The sequence below is a fragment of the Peromyscus californicus genome, unplaced genomic scaffold (assembly GCF_007827085.1).
Source record: "Peromyscus californicus insignis strain IS unplaced genomic scaffold, ASM782708v3 Scaffold_7__1_contigs__length_154581171, whole genome shotgun sequence".
In the NCBI taxonomy this organism is placed as follows: Eukaryota; Metazoa; Chordata; class Mammalia; order Rodentia; family Cricetidae; genus Peromyscus; species Peromyscus californicus.
This window is the reverse complement of record NW_026294595.1, coordinates 119,049,970-119,074,063: the sequence shown is the minus strand read 5'-3', so window position 1 is coordinate 119,074,063 and position 24,094 is coordinate 119,049,970. Positions and strand designations below refer to the sequence as shown.

General features: G+C 45.0%; 1 protein-coding gene across 2 annotated transcripts in view; it reads right to left on the bottom strand.

Moving 5' to 3' along the window:
• The window catches only part of Kat14 (lysine acetyltransferase 14), a 34,736-nt gene that overhangs the window by 9,241 nt on the left and 1,401 nt on the right, over positions 1–24,094 (bottom strand). For both annotated transcript variants that reach the window (XM_052723752.1, XM_052723753.1), the window contains exons 2-6: positions 22,650–22,768; positions 17,431–17,552; positions 10,936–11,117; positions 6,403–6,819; positions 5,752–6,317 (exon numbers count right to left, since the gene is read on the bottom strand). In XM_052723752.1, coding sequence (XP_052579712.1) covers positions 5,752–6,317; positions 6,403–6,819; positions 10,936–11,117; positions 17,431–17,552; positions 22,650–22,768 — 1,406 coding nt within the window. The remainder of the gene's footprint in view (positions 1–5,751; positions 6,318–6,402; positions 6,820–10,935; positions 11,118–17,430; positions 17,553–22,649; positions 22,769–24,094) is intronic.

Genomic DNA, 24,094 nt, shown 5'->3' with positions numbered 1-24,094 from the left:
TCTTCCACCTCGATGCATGGCTGCCAGATAGCTCCGACTGGGCCCTGGAGCCAGAGCCTGGAAGGAGAGCAGTGTCCCAGGCGATCCCGTGCAACCAGCTCCCCAGTGAATGCAGCCACAGACACGATCCCAGTGCCCCAGTGCCCCAGCCGTCAGCTCACAAGGTAAAAGAACCATTCAGTTGAGTCCAGTCAGGCGTAGAAGTCCAAGAAACATTTAGCAGTTCTCATGGCAAGTCATTAAGTTGGCTTTCAATGCCATGTCAGCTAATTTGTAGACCCACCAGTCCACAAAATAATCTCCCCTTCTTAACAGTCTCAGGGTGAGCCCTGTGGATGTTACAGTTCCCCTACCTCCGCAGCTTCCACCCTTCTCCAAAACACCCTCCACCAAGCCTGGACAACCACCACTGCCTCCTATTGGCCCACTCTCGCCCCACACCATACAGTCCCCACGTACAGGCCAGGTATTTCTTTTAAAAATAAACGAAGTGGGCATGGTGGTACATGCCTTTAATCCTAGCACTTGGGGGACAGAGACAGGCAGATCTCTGTGAGCTCAAGGCTAGCCTGGTCTACAAAGTGAGATCCAGGCTATACAGTGAAACCCTATTTAAAAAGCAAACATCAACTCACCCCTCTGGTTCATAATTCCTATGTGTATTCCCACTGCATGTTCAGAATATATTTTAAGGTCCTCACCTGTGCCTTTCGGGGAACCTACAGGACCTGACCCTATTATACTGTGGTCTCACCTCCCAGGACCATACTCCTGTGTCATGATGTTCCCATGACATCTATCAGTCTTTCTCATGCCTCAGGGCCTATGTCTGGCTTTCTAGTCCAGTTCTCTTTCGTATACCTCCTGAGTCAGGAGATCTGGGCCCAGTGAGCTAACACTGTCATTTCACTGTTTGAGGACGTCAGCTCTGGAGGGCAGAAACCACTTAGCAGCAATTTACTGTAGTATGCCCAGCCAGAGTAGTGTCTGGCACATACTTAATTACATTTACCGAATCACAAAGGGATGAGGAAAAATGGTTTCAAAGTCAAGTAAGGTGTGGACAGCATTAAATGCTATCCTTTAGGTGTGTTGGGTCTCTTCCCAAACCCAGTCTGGGAGAGGTCACAAATAGCAACACAGGCTGAGGAAAAGCCTAGGAAGGAGAAAGTGGCTAGAACTAATAACAAAGTGAGAACAGAGCAGGGCTCTGCACCAGAGGGCCAGAAAGGCTTGGTTACACCCCCTCAGTGGCTACTCTGGGTGGGTGACTGCCAACCAAATTTGCCAGGCAACTGTCTGCTGGAATCTTCCTGAGACAGAGGAGAAGAACCACTAGAGTCAGAACTGAGCATCCACAGCCCAGGAGGAACAGCAGAGGGATCACAGAGCAGCAGGGCTTCCTGACAGGAGAGCCTGTCTGACTCTGGAAAACAGAGAATGGGAAGGGGCAGGCCAGTGCCTCTTACTCTACTAAAGGTTAAGGGAGCACCGCTAACCCAGGCCCCTAGGCCCCTGTGAAGGGGCAGAACAAGCTCCAGAAGCACATCAGTGCAGGAATACTGAGATTCCTGGAAAAGGCACTTAACGTTGCAGTCGTTACGTTACGTGCTCTAAGGGGCACGCATGCAAGAGCAGACGGCAGTTTAACCCCAAGAACTAAATTAATGCTTAGAGACCAAAACCGGAAATGACGATGGCTCTGACAGTGGACTAACCAACAACCTGCACAGAGCGCAGAAGAGACTCTCTAAGCCTGAGCGTCTGTCAACAAAACCTTCCCAAACCAAAAAGCAAAGACAGACAGACTAAAAATCAATGGAACAGGAAACCCAAGAATTGTGGGGAACTATAAAAGGTATGACAAGGAGAACACAGAAGGAAAGGGGAACAGAAAACATGGGAAGCAGTTACAACTCTAATGTCAGACACTAAACCACAGACCGAGGAAGCTCAGATAACCCCAGATGAGATAAATACCACACAGCATATCAGACACCTCTGTTGTGGAATGCCATCCTTTAGGCATGCCACGGCCATCAGCAGCTGTGGTTACCTGAAGGAGACCTGAGCAAGAGTGGGCTCATTAACTGTCCATGGAGAGTGGGGGAGGGATTCCGAGGCTACGCCCCTCCCCCAAGGATTTACAGATAGTAAAGGGTTAATACAAGGTGCTCGTGAGGTCACTTCTCTCCCCAAGATTTATGAACAGTTATGAAGAGATTTCCCCCTCCAATGACAGCTGCCCATCAGCTGCCCATGTTCCTGGAAGTAATCCTTTCCATTTCTGCAAGTAGCTGTACTGTTTCGTGTAAACTGTCAACTAGACTCAATCTAGGCCAGTTCTCAACCTTCCTAATGCTGCGACCCTTTAATACAGTTCCTCATGGTGTGGTAACCCCCAGCCAGGAAATTTTTGTTACTACTTTATAACTGTAACTTTGCTACTGCTATGAACCAGAATGTAACTCTCTGTGTTTTCCAGTGGTCTAAGGTGACCCCTGTGGAAGGGTTGTTGGAAACCACAGGTTGAGAACTGCTGATCCAGGCACACCTAGGACTGGCCCCTAGGAATACCTACTGAGGGTTATCTGGATGGCAGTAACTGAATGGGAAGCCGTGCCCACAGTGGGTGGGCTGTCACCTGGCTGAGATAATAGAAAAGGGAGCCGAGCAGCATGAACTCACTGCTCTGCTCCTGGTAACAGGTTCCATCTGAGCAGCTCCCACTGCTCTTCCTGCCTACGATGGACTCTGCACTTGGAACGGGAGTCAAAAGAAACCCATTTTCTCACAGCAATAAGTAAAGAAACCAAGACAGTGTGTGGTGGTACTGTGTTCCCCAAAATATTGTGCACCCTAATAAACTTATCTAGGGTCAGAGAACAGAACAGCCACTAGATATAGAGGGCAGAAAATGGTGGCACACACATCTTTAATCCTATCACTTGGGAGGCAGAGATCTGTCTGGATCTCTGTGAGTTCAAGGCCACACTGGAAACAGCCAGGCATGGTGACTCACGCCTTTAATCCCAGGAAGTGATGGCAGGAAGCAGAAAGGTATATAAGGTGTGAAAACCAGGAACTAGGCTGGTTAAGCTTTTAGGCTTTTGAGCAGCAGTTCAGCTGAGATCCATTTGGATGAGAACTCAGAGGCTTCCAGTCTGAGGAAACAGGATCAGCTGAGGAACTGGTGAGGTGAGGTGGCTGTGGTTTGTTCTGCTTTTCTGATCTTCCAGCATTCACCCCAATGCCTGGCTCCAGGTTTGTTTTTATGAATGAGAACTGTTAAGATTCATGCTACAACAGTGACCCTCATTAAACTGTTTTCAGCACCCAGACTTAGAGGAACTGTTGTTTTGGTCTATTGCTGATGGCCTAGGTAGGACAGTTTGTTTCTCCCCAGGAAAAGCTTACACAACAAGTGCTAGCCCAAGAGCAGAACTGTCTGGTAACAAAAGGCAGAAAAAGCACTGGAAATACACTGACCTCAGAAACAGAAAACCTGAAAGCTTCCAGAAGAAGGGGGGCATTTTTAAAAGAAGCAAGGCCACAAAGAAAAAATAAGATTGAAAATGGGGTTCTCACAGCAAGGCATGGTGGCACATACCTTCAATTCCAGCATCTGGAAGGCAGAGGCAGGCAGATCTCTGAGTTCCAGGTCAGCCAGTGCTACACAGTGAGACCCTATCTCAAAACAAAAGAAAATGGGGCTTTTGGGAGTGACTTCACAGTGCCAAAGGAGAAAACAGAAAGACAACTTTATTAATTATTATAATAAAGATATTCTGGGCATATAGGTTTCCAAGACACATTTCAAAAAGACCACACTTAGGGATGGTGAGATGGCTCATTAGGTAAAAGCACTTCCACCGAGCTGGAGACCTGAGTCCAAACCTAAAAACCCACATGGTGAAAGAGAACAAGCTGTCTTCTGACCTCCACATATGTGCTGCGGCATGCACAGGCACACAATAAATAAATGTTAAAAGAGACCATGTTAGCTGGGCTGTGGTGGCACATGCCTTTGATTCCAACACTTGGAAGGCAGAGCCAGGCGGATCTCTGTGAGTTCGAGGCCAGCCTGGTCAACAGAGTAAGATCCAGGACAGGCACCAAAACTACACAGAGAAACCCTATCTCGAAAAACAAAACAAAACAAAAAGAGAGCATGTTGTAAAGAACTGTTAGAGAAAAACGTAGAGTAAGCAATTAATACAGGGAGAAATAAAGAAAAACCCGTCTACCATCATTTCAATAAGCAACACAAGAGAAAAGAGGAGAGCGGGCAAGGAAAGGCACTTTGAGGAAGGGGCTATCAATAACCTAACATTTAACAAGACGGAAAAACACATCTTTTTTTTTTTTTTTTTTAAGATTTATTTATTTATTATGGATACAGTGTTCTGCCTGCACATATCCCTGCAGGCCAGAAGAGGGCACCAGATCTCATTACAGATGGTTGTAAGCCACCATGTGGTTGCTGGGAATTGAACTCAGGACCTTGGGAAGAGCAAGCAGTGCTCTTAACCTCTGAGCCATCTCTCCAGCCCCCACATCTTTTGTTTTTTTGAGACAGTCTCTCTGGCTGTACTGGAACTCCCTTTGTAGACCAGGCTGGCTTTGAACTCACAGAGATCCGTCTGGGTCTGCCTCTGCCTCCCTCTGTCTCCCACACACCTGGGATTAAAGGTGTGTGCCACCACCAAGCCAAAAAAACACTTCTTAAGTTAGGACCCATGAGAGCACAGTCTCAGTGATAGGTACCCTCAGGCCAAGCCCAGCCCTTGCCCATCTTAGTAGATGTCCTCACTGGGGCACAGCTGGAGTCATGTACTACTGCAGCTGCTTCCATCACAGATGGGTCTCAGTTACAAGCCAGACTGTGTGGCCTGCAGGGCCTACAGTACTTACTGTCAGGCCCTTTACACAAAAGGTATGCCAATTCAAAACAATAAGGAATTCCTAAAAGACAGAACAGGGGAAACAGGGAGTACTCTAGAAAGGAAATAATCAAATCAAAAGGCCCCACACCAAGCACCAAGCACACCCAGAGAAAAGAGGCCTGGGGCCTGGCATATCACTGACAATCAGACATGTGACAAAGATTTCCAAGAGTCCAGAGGACAAGAGAAAAACGTCAGAGACTCTCAACAAGCAATTCACAGAGAAACAAATAGGAAACACAAAACGTTCAACCTCACCTACAACCAAAGAGATGGAAATATGAGATGAGATTACACTTCACAGCCATCGGATTGGTAAAAGTTAAGGCAGATGAGGGTGAAGTTCCAGCAAAACTAGGTCACTACTGATGGGGGGGAAAGTCCTAAGTGGAATTAGATGTTGTCAGAGCACTCGTGGACCTCACCCTGTGAGTAATGCTGACTATATAGTTCTTCATATTGGGCCCTAAGCACACAGATGTTTACACACTCACAGCTCCAGCGCAGCAGGGTCCAGGATATTACATGTCCTCAACAAATCTGTCAATCAAAACCATGAAACAGACCACATATAGCTACCCTCAAGAGAGAGGCAAGAAATGTCTAGGCTATTCCTTGGATGCTGAGTGAGAAAGAAACTCAGGTATATGAAGGGGCATTAAATGATGAGCAATTTTGGAACAGGAAGCCCAGCAAGTTTTACATTGCTTTTTTTCTCCCCAAATTACTCATGATATCAAATGCACAGCAACAGTATCCACTGCCAGGTGCTGCCTGCCTCACTCCCTCTTCCAGCCCACATCACCTGGTACCGGTCAAGGATCCTGAAGTCCTGGCAGGTGGTCCGGTATGTAGCTTGTCCAGCTGGAAGCCGGGAAGCTCCTCCATCTTTGGCTCCATAAATCCCATCGACTAACAGAAGTGCAGCATTCACTACCTCGTCCAAGTCAAAAAGTGGCAAACCCCGATCCCTCTTCGCTTGCCTGATGATCAGTTTCCGCTTTAGCCTCCGGGCTTCTGGAGTCATGGCCACAGCACTGGGGCACGCCTCCAGCCTCTTGAGCAACAGCTTTTCTTCATAGATGCTCACAGGTGTATACCTGGGCCCCTTGGGCTTCACGTCCTTCTCCAGGGGTGGCTTCCTCTTTTCTCGAGCCCTAGTGTGCAAAGAAGTGTTTGAATCTGTGTCTTCGCTATCTCCATCCATCCTGTCTGGCTTCTCCTCCTCGCTGTCCACCTCCTGTTTTATCTGTTCCGGAGCTCTGACCTTCTTTCGGCTCCCAAGCAGCCCAGAAGCTGCTGACCCAGCCGGGGGTGGGATGTACTCCATCCCTGGGTCTATAACTCCATCTCCTTCCAGCTCATCGTCATCTGTGCAGGAAAAAGTACTGTCGTCAAGACACAGAAAGGCAGAGCACAGACTCACCCCCAGGAGGAAAACAGCAGCAAGTCTTACCATGAAACAAGGCTTGGGGTGGCATCACATCTGGGATGAGGTCTGCTTCAGAAAGCAAGCTTGGGGTGGCCGAATGCGAGGCCGGTGTCCCCGGGGCAGAGAAATCCAGAGAAGGGGAAGGAGATGGGCTTGTGAGGGGGGTGCGGTCTGAGGAGCTGAGGGACGAGAAGTCAATTACTTCTCCTTTCTCCAGAACCATATCTGGCCTCCGGGCTCGGCTTATGAACTTGACAGGGGTAGAAGAGGTGCTCCTGTCAAGCAGGCCAGCTGCTTCCTTCTGCGCTCTTCTGATGTCTTTTGCTTCCTGGGTTCGGGACCGCTTCTCTTTCAATTCCATGGCAGACTCCACAGGATTCCGGCTCGCCCGTTTTCTGAGTCCCTCAACGGTGATGATGGGATCCAGCGTTGGTTTTGAGGCTGCCAGAAAAGAAGAAATATCTAATTTCTATGTTAACAGTTCTTTTTAAAACTATATTTTATTTCTATGTCCATGTATGTGTTTCTAGGCATTTATGTACCGGTGAGAGAAGGTACCAGATTCCTTGGAGCTGGATCCAGGAGGTTCTCAGCCACCTTGATGTGGGTACTGGGAACTGAACTCAAGCCTTCTACAAAAGCCTCAAGTGCTGCTAATGGCTGAACCACCTCTCCATCCCCTTAACTATTCTTTTTTTTTTTTAATGTTAACTATTGGCACCATGTCAATACACAGAAATGCTCAATCAATACCCCAACCAAAAAAACCTTACCTCACTATCAAAAAAAAAAGTTTTGGCTGGGTGTGATGGTTCATACCGATAATTCCATTAGTAGAAGGATGAGAATCTAAAGTTCAAAGCCAGCCAGCCAGAGGTAATGGGGAGTTAATGCCAGCCTATATAGCAAGAACTTTCTTTTTTTTTTGGTTTTTTGGTTTTTTTTTTTTTTTTGGTTTTTTTGAAACAAGGTTTCTCTGTGTAGTTTTGGTGCCTGTCCTGGAGCTCACTCTGTAGATTAGGTTGGCCTCGAACTCACAGAGATCTGCCTGGCTCTGCCTCCTGAGTGCTGGGATTAAAGGCATGCACCACCACCACCCAGCACAAGAACTTTCTTAAACAAAAGCTACAATGCAAATTTAAACCAATTATCACTATCAATTCTATCTTTCACATACTGGAATTGGTAAGATTTCATAATGATCACCAAGAATATGATGTGCCTTCCTGACTTTTTTTGTAAAACATAAATTTTACATTGTGGAGGATAATTTAAGCATTACCACTGACATTTTCACCTAAATATACCCTTTTGATTCATCAACACTATTCTCAGTAATTTATCATAATATGTACATATGCAAACATTTGAGAAGTTGGAGCACTGTTTAAAATACTAACAACAAAAAGGGCAAAAGCTGCCTCTATGGGTTCACACCTATAATCGCAGTACTTAGGCAGCAGAAGCAGGAGGGTCAGAATTCAAGGCCAGCGCAGGCTACATGAGACTGCCTCGGGTACTGGGGCTATAGTTGAGTACCTAGCAGCAGACTCTGCCTCAACGAGCCCAGGCAACTGCTGACCCTGACCACCGGAGCTCCATAAGAGACTCCCCCCAAAGTCACCTTCTGACCTCCACAGGTATATGTGGCATGCCTTCCTCCCTACGCACACAAATTTATTTTAAAAATAAGAATTAAAAATAAAGTTCAGGCATGGTGGCACAACTGTAATCCCAGAACTGGAGGCAGGAGGATCAGATGTTCAAGACCAGCCTTGGCTACCAGAAACCCTGTCTCAAACCAACCAACCATACAATAACAACAAAGGAAGAAACAACCAAAATGGCTAGTTTTATGTCAACCTGACACAAGCTAGAGTCAATAGAGAGGAGGGAGGCTCAATAAGATCAGGCTATAGGGGGGCCTGTAGCACATTTTCTTAATTACTAATTGATGTGGGAAGGCCCAGCCCAGTGTGAGTGGTGCCACCCCCACGCTGGTGGTCCTGGGTTCCACAAGAAAGCAGGCTGAGCAAGCCATGCAGAGCAAGCCAGGAAGCAGCATTCCTCCATGGTCTCTGCATCAGTTCCTGCCTTGGCTGAGTTCCTGTCCTGACTACAGTTGATGATGCACAGTACAGAGTACAAACTGAATTAACCCTTTCCTCCCCAAGTTGTTTTTGGTCAGAGTGTTTCATCACAGTAAGAGTAACCCTGACTAAGACAAGAGGGGAGTGTTTTGATGTTACCATAAAATGGTCATATAATGTAGTCAAGGAAATTAAAATAGGGTAGATCTACATGCACTACAATTGAAAGATGCCCAAGGCATTTTAAGGGGAAATGTGAAGGATTAATATTACAGTATGTTTCTGCTTTGCATTCAATTTATTTTGAGACAGAGTCTTGCTGTAGCTCAGATTGGCCTCTGAGCCAATCATAATCATTATGCCTCAAGCCTCGCTAGTGCTGGATTACAAGTGTGTGCTATTATACCTAGTTATGCTTTGTGTATTTGTGTGTGTGTGTGTGTGTGTGTGTGTGTGTGTGTGTGTATGAGAGAGAGAGAGAGAGAGAGAGAGAGAGAGAGAGAGAGAGAGAAAATATGCTCAAATCTAGAGATAATCTCTAATAGCATTCACAAGAGGTAACAGAGGTTACTCTGGGAAAAGAAACTCTAGGCAAGAGATTGTAGGAGACTGAACATTCTTCGATGCTAGTTGACACCCCCTATTCACTGTTGTGGAATATTAGTTTAAGATGTGTTACATTCATTTATGCTGTGGAATATCTGTTTAATAATGTAAAGATGTGTTGCATTCTTTTATGTTGCATTTGTTTAACTCTGTGAAGCTGTGTTACTTTGCCTGTCTAAAACACCTGATAATAAAGAGCTGAACTGCCAATAGTTAGGCAGGAGAGAAAAACAGGCAGGGGCTGCCAGGCAGAGAGAATAAATAGGAGGAGACATCTAGGCTTGAGAGAAGAAAGGAGGAGAGGAGGAGAGGAGGACACGGGCCAGCCACAGTCAGCTACGGAGCAAGAAGGAAAGAAAGATATATAGAATAAAGAAAGATTAAAAAGCCCAGAAGCAAAACATAGTTAAAGAGAAACAGAATAATTTAAGTTAGAAAAGCTGGCTAGAAACAAGCCAGCTAAGGTCAGGCATTCATAAGTAAGTCTCCATGTCTCCATGTCTTTATTTGGGAGCTGAGTGCTGGGCCCCCAAAGAGTAAAAACAAACAAACAACAAAAAAAAAAACACAAAACCCTACAATCCCCAGGGTGTGTGTGTGTGTGTGTGTGTGTGTGTGTGTGTGTGTGTGTGTGTGTGTGTGTTTTGGATCTCACTGGGTAGCCCTGGCTGTCTTGGAACTATGTAGAACAGACCGGCCTTGAACTCACTGAGATCTACCTGCCTCTCCGTCCAGAGTACTGGGATTAAAGGCACACACCAATTATTTTTTTAAATTTATAAGCTTTAACAAGGTTTTTGGCTGGGCAGTGGTGAGTGGTGGCACACCCCTTTATCCCAGCACTTGGGAGGCAGAGGTGTGGTGATATTTTGTTGTACTCTAATAAAATTTGCCTGAAGATCAGATAGAGCCAACCACTAGATTAAACATAGAGGCCAGGCACACACCTTTAATCCTAGCACTTGGGAGGCAGAGATCTGTCTGAATCTCTGTGAGTTCAAGGCCACACTGGGCTACATGAGATTGATCCAGTCTAGGAGAGAAACAAAGCCAGGCAGTGGTGGCACACACCTTTAACCCCAGTTATTTGGGAAGCACACATGCCTTTAATCCCAGCACTAGGAAGGTTGAGATAGGAAGTGATGGCTGGGCAGAGAAAGGCATAGAAGACGAGAGGAGACAGGAACTAGAGCCTCTTTCAGCTGAGGACTCAGAGGCATTCAGTCTGAGGATTCATGGAGACAGGATCGGCTGAGGAGTCGGTGAGGTGAGAAGTGGCTGTGGCTTGTTTCCTCTGGTCTTTTAGCTTTTACCCCAATATCTGGCTCTGGTTTTTTTTTTCCCTTTCTTTTTTTAAAATTAATTAATTAATTAATTTGGTTTTTTCCAAGATAGGGTTTCTCTGTGTAGTTTTGGTGCCTGTCCTGGATCTCGTTCTGTAGACCAGGCTGGCCTCAAACTCACAGCAATCCACCTGGCTCTGCCGCCTACTGAGTGCTGAGATTAAAGGTGTGCGGCACCACCGCCCGGCCCAAGTTTTTATTACAAGACCATTTAGGATTGTACAACACAGAGGCAGGTGGATCTCTATGAGTTGAAGGCCAGCCTGGTCTACAGAGTGAGTTCCAGGACAGCTAGTGCTGTTACACAGAGAAACCCTGAATGATAAAACTAGTAACTTGATTAGTTATTAAAATGATAATTTTTATAGTGTTTACATACAGCAACCCCCCCCCCCCCCACACACACACACACACCTCCCTGCCCCTGTGACTGAAACTGTCCAGCTTCACAGCTCCAGATGCAGCGGGAAGGCTGGGTAAGTTTCCAGCCTGGGTCCTGGGCAGTTCTCACACCTTACCTTTCACTTTCAAAGTGGAGGCAGACAGCTTCTCTCCCTCGGGTCTCATTGTTGGGGGCCTGTTATGAACAAGTTTCCACCATCCAGGCTCTCCAAATTCCTGAGCGCCGGAACGGAAGTACACAGGACTCCCCACACTGAGGCAGCCAGCGACTGTGCTCCACCACGTTGAAGTCTTCTTCCTAAAACAGGTAAGTCAAAAGCTACTGGCACTTCCATGTGACCATAGCACAGCGAGTACACTCTATTTAACTCTCACTGATGCCTGGCTGTCAAATGGAGACAGAGCACTGCAGCCCAGAGAAAAGGCTGGGGTCTGCCTGGCTTCAAGTCCTGGCTCCACCACCTTCCAGCTGCCTTAGTTTCTTCTCTGTGAAACCAGGATAACAGAATTACCTTATAGGGTAACTAAGAGGATCAAATGAAGTAATTCAAACATAAAACACTTATCACAGCCAGGCATAGTGCATGCCTTTAATCTCAGCTCTCAGGAGGCAGATGCAGGAGATATCTGTGAGTTCTAGGCCAGCCTGGACTACAGAGCAAGTTCCAGGCTACATAGAGAAACCCTGGCTCAAAAAAACACAACAAACAAAACACAAGCACTTGGGGTTGGGGATTTAGCTCAGTGGTAGACTGCTTGCTAGGCAAAGTCCTGGGTTTGGTCCTCAGCATGGGGGAGGGGGAGGCCAGGGAGGTGTCAAGAAAGCAAGTCAGCTTTCTTGACTATGAGCCTGGCACTGGTAACAGTTAATCATTAGTCCTAGTGAATTAGTCCTACTTCACCTGGAGAACATCTGATTCAGCAAGCCCTGACGTACTAGAGTGGTTCCAAGACATGCTTCATAGACAGCAAACATAACAAGTGGAGAAACATGCTGAAGGCCACTCCTCATCTACTGAAAATTACTTCAATGGCCACGATTTCCACTTTGCAGACATAAATCAATTACCAGAAATTCTCAAAAACTCTTTCACAAAAGGGAAACAATCTAACAGCCAGAAAACAAAAGAAAAGAAACGAACGCACTAGAAAAGAAAAGCTTAGTAAGAGCTACAGCTTACATGAGTCCTCCAGTCCATGGGCAAAGGCTTCTTTGGTCTCCAAGGATCTCTCCTACATCCCCACTTTTTTAACCTTTCCCACCCACGCCCCCTCACCCAAGGGTAAGACCATGGGAGAAACTGTCTTTCCTGCTTTCTCATGCCCACCCATCCCTTGGCAATCATTCTGCCAAGGAATGTCTTTTAACGTGGCCATTAGGATCCAAACAATTACAAGAAAAAGTGCAGTATCATGCCTACCAAACAGCTAATGTTCCTCCGAGCTCAGCCAACCCAGCAATTCTTTTAAGGTTTTTTGTTTGTTTTGTTTTCTCTTTCCCTCAAGACAGGGTTTCTCAGTGTAATAGCTCTGGCTGTCCTGGAACCCAGTCTGTAGACCAGGCTGGCCTCGAATTCACAGAGATCTGCCTGCCTTTGTCTCCCAAGTGCTGGGATTAAAGGCGTGTACCACCACCACCACCACCACCACCACCACCACCACCACCACCACCACCCAGTTTTAAGTTTATTTTTATTGTGTATGTGTGTGTGCAGGTGCCCTAGAGACAGACAGCCCCTGGGAGCTGGAGTTACAGATGATTGTGAGCTAAGATACTGATGCTGGGAATCGAACTTGAGTTCTTTTAAACTCTAAGTGCTTTTAAACTCTAAGCCACTGCTCCAGCCCTGATATCAGCAATTCTTAATGAGATGTCAAAGGCTCCCTGGGGCTCCTCTTGCAGAGGATCTGGGTTCAGTTCCCAGCACCCACATGGTGGCTCACAACCATCCATAATTCCAGTTTCCAGGGACCCAATACCCTCCTGTGACCTCTGTGGGCAACAGGAATGCAAGTGATACGAAGACAAAAACACTCATACACATAAAAACAAAATTAAAAACAAAACTACCAGGTGGGAGGTGGTGGCAGCGTACCTTTAATCCCAGCACTCGGGAGGCAGAGGCAGGTGTATCTTTGTGAGTTCAAGGCCAGCCTGGTCTAGAGTGAGAGATCCAGGAAAGGCGCAAAGCAACACAGAGAAACCCTGTCTCAGAAAAAAAAACCAAAAAACAAAAAACCCTACCGTATTGTTTAAAAGTATGAGATGTGAGCACTCACACACTGCTAGTGGGAATCTAAGCATGCTTTCCGGAGGTTACTCTCAGAATATGTGTTTCATGTGTGTATCCTTGGTGTAAGGATTTTGTCCTTAATTACGTCATCAGCCTGCAACAGCGTCCCAGCCTAAAAAGCGGGTGGGCCCTCTGTGCGTCCCTCTCTTTCCTTTCCGCTTCTTCCTTCCCCCCCCCCCCCCCCCCCCGTCTCTTCCTCCCCCCCCCCAATAAAGCTCTAAAAAGGTAACCATGGCCGTGATTCTTCCAATCAGCACTCTCCTCTGCTGGCATGGCCGCAGGCTGCGGCCAGCCACAAGGAGCAGCGCCATAACATAACCAACACTTGGAACCCAGAAATCAAAGACAGGAAAGAAACATATACGAGAATATTGTTTACAAGGCTGATTCAAACAGAAAAACTGAACTGTGTGTTAGAGAATGTTGGCATTCAGACCCGCCCCTTGGGGACCCACCCATGTCATTCTTAAGAGAAAACTCCTTACCCCCTCTTTCTCTCTATTCCCACAAGGTGTACACCTCCTCTCTCTCCCCCCGCCTTTCTCCTTTCCTTTCTTCCCCCCAATAACACTTTCCACATGGATGCCTTGCCTGCATGGTGTGAATAACTTTTCGATGTGCCCCCTTAGCTGCTGCCCGCATGGCATGTCTCATGGCTCAAACCTACCAAGACCTCTTGAGTGACGTTTCACAACACTGTGCTCCTCCCATAAAAAAATATTTCACGTATAATCCCCAGGACTTGACAAGAAACCTACAGGAAATTGTCTCTTTAGGGACTTCAAGCAGTAAGATGATGTCATTGGTGTGTGTGTGTGTGTGTGTGTGTGTGTGTGTGTGTGTGTGTGTGTGTGTGTAGGCCAGAGATTAAGGAATTGGTTCTTTCCTCCTACCATGCAGGTCCTGGGCATCAGGCCCAGGTTGTCAAGCTTAGCAGCAAGTGCTAAGCAACAGTACCCATTGGCATTGTCTTTATACAAGGCTGTGAACTGTGGACCCAGGACAAATGCAGACACAGGAGAGAGATGTAAAGACAGAGGGAGGACATCTACAAATCAAGGAACACATGAAGCTAAGAGCAGCTGGAAGAGGGCCTAAGAATACACTGAGTTTCACAGCTTCAGAAAGAATGACCCCACCGGCACCTTGAGTTCATACTGTCAGCCTCCAGGACTGGCAGGCAGTAACCTTCTGCTGCTAATGCATCCATTGATGGCCCTTTCATCCAGGAACCACCCACAAGTGAACAGAGCCTATGAAAATCACAGCACAGACACAGCAGACAGCACTACTTGTGCAGAACGGAGTCAGTTTGTTGTGGAGCAGGCAGCAATACCTCTGTGAAAATGGCTTTCACCTATTTACCCCTCTCTGAACCAAATTTTTATTGTGGTGAAATAGGCAAACTACGGACATCTTCACCACTTTTAAGTGCACAGCTCAGTAGACATTACAAACACTCATATTCTACAACCATTCCCATCACCCACCTTCATTTTATTGTACAAAGCAAATTCTATACTCATTAAACAAATAACTCTCTCAAAGTCTGCCCTGCTCTCCAACCAAAGACAAACATCATTCTGCTTCCTGGACCTATGTATTTTCATTACTCTAACTACCTAGTGTAAGTGGATCACACAGTGTGCTTATGATTGAGTTCATTTAGCATAGTGTTCTTAAGATGTATGCATGTTGTAACACAGCAGAATCTTCTTCCTTTCTAAGACTAAATATTCATTCCATTATATGTACATACTATGCTTATAAATCATGTGTGGATAAACTGGTATTGCTTCCTCATTTTAGTTATTGTGAGGACCAGAGTAGAGCTGCTAGATATGATAATCCTACATTTAACTTTTTGAGGAGTCACCAGACTTTATGTTCATGCAATTCTATATTCCTATCCTGGGTGTGTGGGCATGCTAATACAGTCGTTATTCACTGACTGATCCAAGGAGAAGGCTTTCATTATCTGTCCAAACTTCTACATAGCCTCTGTTTAGTTTCAAACTCTTGATCCTCCTGACTCATGCCCCTGAATGGGGATTATAGGTATGTGCCACCATGCCCATTTGTTTTCTGAGGGCTGCCCTGTAGGATGAGGTGGTACCTCACAGCAGCTGCCCTATAGGGTGAGGTGGTACCTCACAGCAGCTGCTCTGTAGGATGAGGTGATACCTCACAGCAGCTGCCCTGTAGGATGAGGTGATACCTCACAGCAGCTGCCCTATAGGGTGAGGTGGTACCTCACAGCAGTTTTATTTGCATCTTCCTAGTGATAGTGACTTTGAGCATCTTTTTATGTGCTTACTCACCATTTTTGTAACTTCATTACCCACATCTGCAGTGAGGGGAGATGCAGTGACACTGGATGCTGTCTCTGTCCATGGGTGTGATGATAAGCAGTAACCAGTGACCAGAACACAAACACAGTATTTATAGAAGGTTCTTTTTGGCTACCCTGGGTCCTGTAGTCTATTTGCAAGCATCCACAAAACCAGGTGTATACAGCTCCCTGCCTCGAGCTGGAGGTAGGTGACATATAACTAGTGGCATAGCATCTGCTATGGTGCTAAGAACTGAAACTGACCAATTTCCTAGAAGATGCAAGCCTTTATTAAACTCCAGAGCTCAAACATAGTTTCCTTAACATAGCTCTACAAGTGAGATTATAATAGGTGGGGATCATCTTTCAGGTGGTTGAGGTTTTGTTTTGTTAAATTTGTTTATTCTGTTTTATTATTTTATGTGCATAAGTGTTTGCCTCCATATATGTTTGTACAATGTGTGCCAGGTGCTCATGACATTCAAAAGAGGTCTTCAGAGTCCCTGGGACTGGAGTGACAGGTGAGTGGGAGCTGCCATGTGGGCACTAGGAATCCATCTGGGTATTCTGTAAGAGCAACAAGTGCTCTTAACCCTTGAGCCAACTCTCCAGATGCTGTTGTTTGTTTTTTGTTTTGTTTTTAAGAGAGGGTCTCTCTATATGGCCTTGGCTGGCCTGGAACTTGTAGACCTTGAACTTACAGATATTCTCTTAACTCTGCCTCTAGAGTGCTGGGATTAAAGGGACATTCGACCACACCCAGCTTTCAGACGGTTTTTAAAAATGTAACTATTATGACTATGTTCTAGCATATTCCATCAACTCTGAAACCCACTGACTAAGATATACCATTTATGTACAAGTAAGGAGAATAAGAAGCTATTCTTATTACCTATTAAATTACAACATAACAAAATTATCAAACAAAATGGGATGTTATTTTATTGGGGCTGCAGAGATAGATCAGTAGTTAAGAGCACTTACTGCTCTTACAGAGGTTCAATTTCTAACATCCATCAGGTGACTCACAACCATCTGCAACTTCAGTTCCAGAAGATCCAATACCCTCCAGCCTCTGTGGGTACCTGCAGGCATGTAGTATACCTAAATGTGCTCTCTCTGTCACACACACACACACACACACACACACACACACACACACACACACACACACACACTATCCTCTATAAGTATTCAAGGCCAGGACTATAAAAGCAGATTAAACAAAATTATATACAATGGCAACTAATCTATAAGAGTCAGGCATGGTGGTACACACCTACAATTCTAGCACATATTTAAAGACGGATGTAGGAATATTCCTGAGTTGGATGACAACCTGGGCTACACAGAGACAATCAGGTGTGCCAGGGCTACACAGTAAAATATAGCCTCAAAAAACAGACAAAACCCTGCCTGATGTGGTGCACACCTTTAATCCCAGCACTCGGGAGGCAGAGGCAGGCAGATCTATGAGTTCAAGGTCAGTCTGGTCCATATAGTGAGTTCTTGGCCAGCCAGGGCTACATAATGAGACCCTATCTGAAAAATAACAAAAAACAGACATCACAGTCCTGTTTCCTCAAGTTAGTTACTGAAACCTCATTTTAAAAAACCTAAGAAGAAAGCCAGGCAGTGGTGGCACCTGTCATTAATCCTAGCACATGGGAGGCAGAGGCACAGGCAGGTGAATCTCTGAGTTTGAGGCCACCATGGTCTACAGAGGCAGTTCCAGGATAACCAGGGCTGTTACAGAGAAACTTTGTCTCAAAAAAACAAAACAAAAAAAGAAACAAAAACCACTAAGAATCTCTGCAAAAGCAATTATGTTCAGTAAGCCTACGCTCTCCTCTGGAAGAGGAAACAATGCAAACTCACATTTTGAGCTACACTGTAAAGCACTATCAGGGTTACATTAGGTTCTCAGCTTGTGTATACCTTATTACATCTTTCTTCCAGTATAAGATGTTTTAAAATCATGTTACCTGTTTCCTAGTAAAAAAGTCCAATGTTTCTCAATAAAAGCACAGATATCTTCTTTCCACCGGAAATAACCTTGACGTCCACTTCCTTCCAGAGACAAGTTGTACATTGCCAACATGACCACCTAAAACACAAATGGAAGACGGGCTGGGAGGGTAGCCTGAGGAGGGATGTAAGTATCCATGGGGGAAAGCCAATCTGTTTCACATTCCAAGTAGGTGGGGGGGTGGGGGGGGGCGGGGGGAATAGAGGACACAGAGGATGAGCTCTTGCAATAATCTGGGCAGTCTTTTTTTGCTTTTGTAAGCTATCACTAGTTCAGTTATTAGGTACAACGCTCGGTATGTGTCACACACGGAGGGCTGATGTGTGGCTGGGCTGATCAGCATGCACTGTCACAAGCACCCTGCTATTCACAGCAGCTCTGAACAGGGGTTACCTGCTGACAACCAGGAGCTGACCCACACAGCATGTTCTGACAGATGGTGCTAGCCTTTATTCAATGTTAAAAATCATTTCTGAATGCATACTTTTCTAAGCTTTTTTATAGAGTAAAGACACGACGCAGAATTCCAGACCTGGCCAAAGTTACAGGCATCTTCTCAGTGACACAGCCACTTGGAGCTGTAGATACCTTTCTTCAATGGAGTAAACAAGGGGCAGGGAACTAAAAGGCCTGGCTGCCCATCCCATTCACAGAAGGCTCCAAGACACCCTGAAGCTCAGTGTCCTAACTCCTGTCTAGTCCAATCCTGTCACCTTTACAGACAGTGATTCCTGGCCTACTATGAGAAGCACGGTCCAGAAACACAAAAACACCTGCCGTCATAGAAGACTTCAATAGCACAGAAGAGAGCAAGGTAAGAAGTAAAAGGCATCTGAAATCCACCATCAAATGTGGTGATATTTTGAGTATGATCCAACAAATACAGCTTGCCTGAAGATCAGAGGGCAAAGCCAGCCACTAGTTAGCCATAGAGGCCAGGCAGTGGTGGCACACACCTTTAATCCCAGAACTCGGAGGCACAGGCAGACAGATCTCTGTGAGTTCAAGGTCACCCTGGGCTACACAAAATTGATCCAGTCTAAAAGAGAAACAGAGCCAGGCAGTAGTGGCAAACACTTTTGGTTCTAGCACTTGGGATCTTGTGCCTTTGCTCCCAGTACTTGGGAGGCGCACACACACACACACACACACACACACACACACACACACACACACACACACACGCTTGCACGCCTTTAATCCCAGCACTAGGAAGGTTGAGACAGAAAGTGCTATGGCTGGGCAGAGAAAGGAATACAAGGCAGGAAGAGAAAGGAGCTCAGGTCACTTTTGGCTGAGGATTTTGTAAAGGTAAGAAAGAACTAGTGGCTGCTGCTCTGCTTCTCTGATCTTTCAGCTTTCATCCTGAAATCTGACTCCAGGTTTTTATTAATAAGACCAATTAGGATTTGTGCTACAATCAGGAAATAATCACCAGGGCTGCAGGGCTAGCTCAGCAGTCAAGAGCCTATGCTGCTCTTCCAGAGTTCAGTTCTCAGCATTAGGCTTACAATTGCCTTTAACTCCAGCTCCAGGGGATCCAAAAGCCCTCTGATTTCCACAAACACCTGCACATATATGCAAACACACACACACACACACACACACACACACACACACACACACACACAAAATAAAATCTTAATTCCTTTGAAGTTTCTACATGAAAAAAAGCATGCACTTTTGCTATGAGTAGTTAGGTACCTATTACATAGTACTCAGGAGGCTGGGGTCAGGTTGTGAACTTAATGACAGCCTAGATACATAGTAAGATCCTGTCTCCAAAAAAAAAGCAAGTAATAACAAAGAAAAAATAAAAAGTTTTTAGCATTTTAGTGGCTATGCTTTCAGACAATTCCTGGCATCTATATATATGCAGATGTTTTATATAAGCAATTTTACAGAAATGGACAAAACTGTGGAAGCAACTGAAAACCATAAGAGCTAGAGAGATTGATGCTTTTCCAGAAGACCCAAATTCAGTTCCCAGCATCCATGTCAGGTAGCTCACAAATGCCTGTAACTCCAGCTCCACAGTCCAATACCCTTTTCTAGCCTCTGCAGGCATTTGCACACATGTGCAGACATGCATATACACATAAAATAAATCTTCTAAAACATCCTAACTTACACTGAGTCTAAGAAACTGAATAGGAAACAGAGTCTAGAAAAATGCTTAAATAACCCTTTCTACAAGGAGGTCTGATAAGCTGCAATTCAAGCCACCATCAGGTGTGCTCACCACATTCCCCTCCCAGAGATTCTAAGAGAAGAGTTATGTCCACATTTACACCATGCAAAGGGCCCAGGAACTACATCACAGAATTTCAACTGTCTGCACGTTACCATATGCACAGCATCTGAACATTTTACCCCGCAAACAGACTGTTCAAGTGTCTTCCACTTATTTTTACATTAGGTCAACATCAGCCAACACATGACTTCCTTTAAACAGTTAAAATTGATGAGAGTCTGCTGTGGGATGTTCTGTATGGCAAATGTGTTGCTCTGATTGGTCAATAAATAAATCACTGATTGGCCAGTGGCTAGGCAGGAAGTATAGGCGGGACAAGGAGGAGAATAAAGCTGGGAAGTGGAAAGCTGAGTCAGAGAGACACTGCCAGCCGCCACGAGGACAAACAGCATGTGAAGATGCCGGTAAGCCACGAGCCACATGGCAAGGTATAGATTTATAGAAATGGATTAATTTAAGCTGTAAGAACAGTTAGCAAGAAGCCTGCCATGGCCATACAGTTTGTAACCAATATAAGTCTCTGTGTTTACTTGGTCGGGTCTGAGAGGCTGTGGGACTGGCAGGTGAGAGAGATTTGTCCTGACTGTGGGCCAGGCAGGAAAACTCTAGCTACAAGAGTCACTTAATGGACATCAAGTTTCAGTTTAGGGAGAAGTTTTGGAGATGGTTACACATGAACAATGAAAAACAGTACATGTTACATAAATATCTTTTACCTCAAAGAAAGAAAAAAATTATCATTCAAAAGACACCTTAGTTATGGAATAAACTTGGCTATTCTCAGACTCCTACTCAGAAACATGTACTCACTGTCAATCTCAAGCGTAGATACCTGCCTGTTATTTATTTCCAGTATGTTTAACATATTTCATGAATTATAAGCTATTTACTTGAAAATGGCTTTTCTGTTACCAGTATTCGTTGGACGTACTGTACACTAATCTGAAAGGATCCGTTGTTCCTCCTCTTCCAGAATGTGATCTAAGAGCTTAAAACGCCAGATCAGTTTTCTGCTCACACCAGACCAAGCTCACCATAAGGTCTTCTGGACAAAGTATTTCCAGGGCTGTCGTCTGAACTGTGCCCAGAAAGAGCAGACAAGGAATGCTTGTCTGTGTCAGAAGTCCAGGACAAGAATGTTCAAGCGTCTCTAGCCCCCGAGGTGTTCTGCAAAGTTTCTCCTCTGTGCTGCAAGTCAAGAGTCACCAGGAGGAAGAGAAGACACAGAGGGACATGGAGGGAAGGGGTCTTCCATCCAGAGGGTGGATCTTTACTGGTAGGATTTTATAATGCAAAGAAAATGCTGTGTGTTGCAAGCATCTTCCTTACTTCTCCAATAAATTAAAGTTTGAGATTAAAAAGCTGAAAACACAAACTATAATGCTCTAAGTATCTGGACCCCTACTGAAGTTACTGAGGACTAGCTGGTCCAGAAATGCTGGTTGGTAGCTTATGAGAATGTATACCTAAGTTATATGTATATCTAAGATTTATAATTTAAGTTATGACTTCTTCCTTCCAGGGTATTATCCACAACCGATATATCTTCTAGAAGTGAAAAAAGTTTTCTCAATCAGTGCTAACCCGACTAAGAACATAAACAGGGCCAATAGTACATATTCTGAGGAATATAAGAACTAAGTTTTCTTTTAAAAACATTACATTTCTAACATGTTAGTTAGAAAACTAACATTCTTGAAAATGGCCACTTAAATTTGCTTTCCTCCATTTTCCAGTTTTTATGAGATGCTACGTGCAGGCTAAGTACAAGTCCACCTATGTATTTGCAATTCTCTTCGTAGTAACATACCTGGCCTACATATAGTATGACATCTACAGCGGGGAAAGTGCAACTGTGACCCTCATGAGACTATTTACTAATTCAAACTTCCTTCATTTTCTACCTATGTATTTCTGGCAAGTCAGACAGCCTGACAGGACTCCCGTGTGAACTAAAAAAGCACTGGTGATGAAGACAGCTGTTTAGATTGTTAAGGCAAGTACAGTCAGTCACAAGAACCCCAGGTGGCCAACACAGCATACCTAAAAGCTTTCCCCTTTCTGTTTGTTTCTTCAAAGGAAGGAGTGCTAGGGTAATTATCACTTCATCTGTTTGTGGAATGTCAGTGGCCCCTAAGGCCTAGGGGTGGAGGCTTCAGTTGGCTCACCCACCTCAGCATTCTCCAGACCTCAAATCATACCTGGTTCACGGTAGGTACTCAGGATATGTCAAATAAATAAACTAAAAAGCAAGACACCCAGGGGGTCTGGAGCATAGCTCACTTAATGTAAGCAAGGCCATGGGTTTGCCCCAGTATCACTGACATCAACAGAACCAGTGATTACTGTAAAGTTCTTTAATGTTTAACTTGAGGACTGGCTATACCTTGTTACCTTAATATATATATACTAAATATATGCATATTAAAATAAAACAAAATAATTTAATATAACTTGAAGGTCAGTAAAAAGTTACTGTTTAGAGTGCTAGTATTTGAGACAGCTAAAAGTATCTATCAACAAAGACTTTTCTCCAAGTTCAAATGCAGGAATGCTGAACCTGTTGGTTATTTTGTCTTTGTTATGAAGTCAAACTGTTTCTGCCAAATCTATTTCCAGTGTAGCTACCTCTGGTTTTCTTATGCCAGGAATGACTGCCAGAAAATGTGGGCCTGGTTTTCAGTTGAGTCTAAGCTTGGTATGACATAAGTGAAATTGATCCAGATTCTCAAGAATTCACTAAATTAGCATTGAGTATTTTTTTAAACCACAAAGTGCTCTTTCCACACACTGTACCCCTTTCCACTGTGAAGTGTAAAGCACCCTACCCCCACACCACTCTGAAGTTCCTCACTCTGGATAACCACTCCAATTTCTTGGGCACCCAACCTGCTGCTTCTAGAGAAGAGCTTGGTACTCACTTGCTGCCACGTCAGCTTCAGCCGTTCATACTGCTCCTTGCCATCTGCCGAGCAATCGGAACAAGTAAACCTGAAAAAGTTATCGCCCTTAAGGTAACTCAGCTGTTCCCTCAGCTGACCTACAAGAGAAAACACAAGTCACATCATGGGTTTATCTCATGCAGCGGCAACCCAAAGGCTCAGTCAATCGATCAGATTTCCAAGTTTTCCATGGTGTGTTTTTCTCCTTCTGCAGCCAACCCAGACAGCAGCAGAGGAAAAAGGTGTTTCTCCTTCTAATGTCAGGCACACGCCCCTCCTAGAACCTGTGGCTCCTTAGCTTTTAGGAGAAAGGTCCTGGAAAAGCAGGTATGATTGCTCTAACTGGATTTCCCAGTGGCCACATTCCTGACTCCTCTAGGCAGATCTCTTCAAACATTCTTTCAGGGAATACCTGAGCTTGTACCACCAGCCAGGCACCAGGCTAGGAACTGGATATGCAATGTGTAAGGCAGACGTGACCTGAGCCTGCTCTCGTGGGCTCATAAATCTGGAGGCAGCAAAGAACATAGGTAAACACAACTGCACTGGTTCTGGATTCTCTGATTCTGGAGCATCAGAACCACTAGGTGGCTGGGCTTTATTTCCTTACTATGGCCACGTCTGCCCCAAATAAAATGCTTCAGTCTGAGTCCAGGTCTGAGCTCTGAATTAAAGCTCCCAGGTGCTGCTGAAACTTTGTGCAACATGAAAACTTCCAGAGTAGGATGTAATGTGCATCACAGGGCAGTGTAAGGGCATAGAAAAGGGATGCCTGGAGACTGGACAGATGGCTCAGTGGTTAAGAGCACTGGCTGCTCTTCAGAGGTCCTGAGTTCAATTCCTAGCAACCATATGGTGGCTCACAACCATCTGATGCCCTCTTCTGACCTGCAAGCATATATGTAGGCAGAACACTGTACATATAATAAATAAATAAATCTTAAAAAAAAAAAGAAAGAAAGGAAGAAAGGAAGGAAGGAAGAAAGGAAGAAAGAAAGGAAGGAAGGAAGGAAGAAAAGAAAGAAAGGAAGAAAGAAAGAAAGAAAGAAAGAAAGAAAGAAAGAAAGAAAGAAAGAAAGAAAGAAAGAAAAGAAAAGAGATGCCCAACCCCACTGTGGAGGGAATAGGGGGCTACTGGGCCCAAGGGAGAATAGAAATTGGCTAGAAGAGGCTGCCTGTGGAACAGGAATGCAGGGAAGCTGTACAGGTGCATATTCCAGAGAAAACAAAAAGGTACAAAGTCCTAGGAATCACAAAGCATTATTTATAAATGAAAAGTTCGGGATTGGGGATTTAGCTCAGTGGTAGAGCCCTGGGTTTGGTCCTCAACTCCGGGGGGTGGGGGGTGCGGTTAAAAAAAAAAAAGAATGAAAAGTTCACCTAACCTCCCTAAAAAAAAGTTAGCAGGGCCCAATCATGAAAGT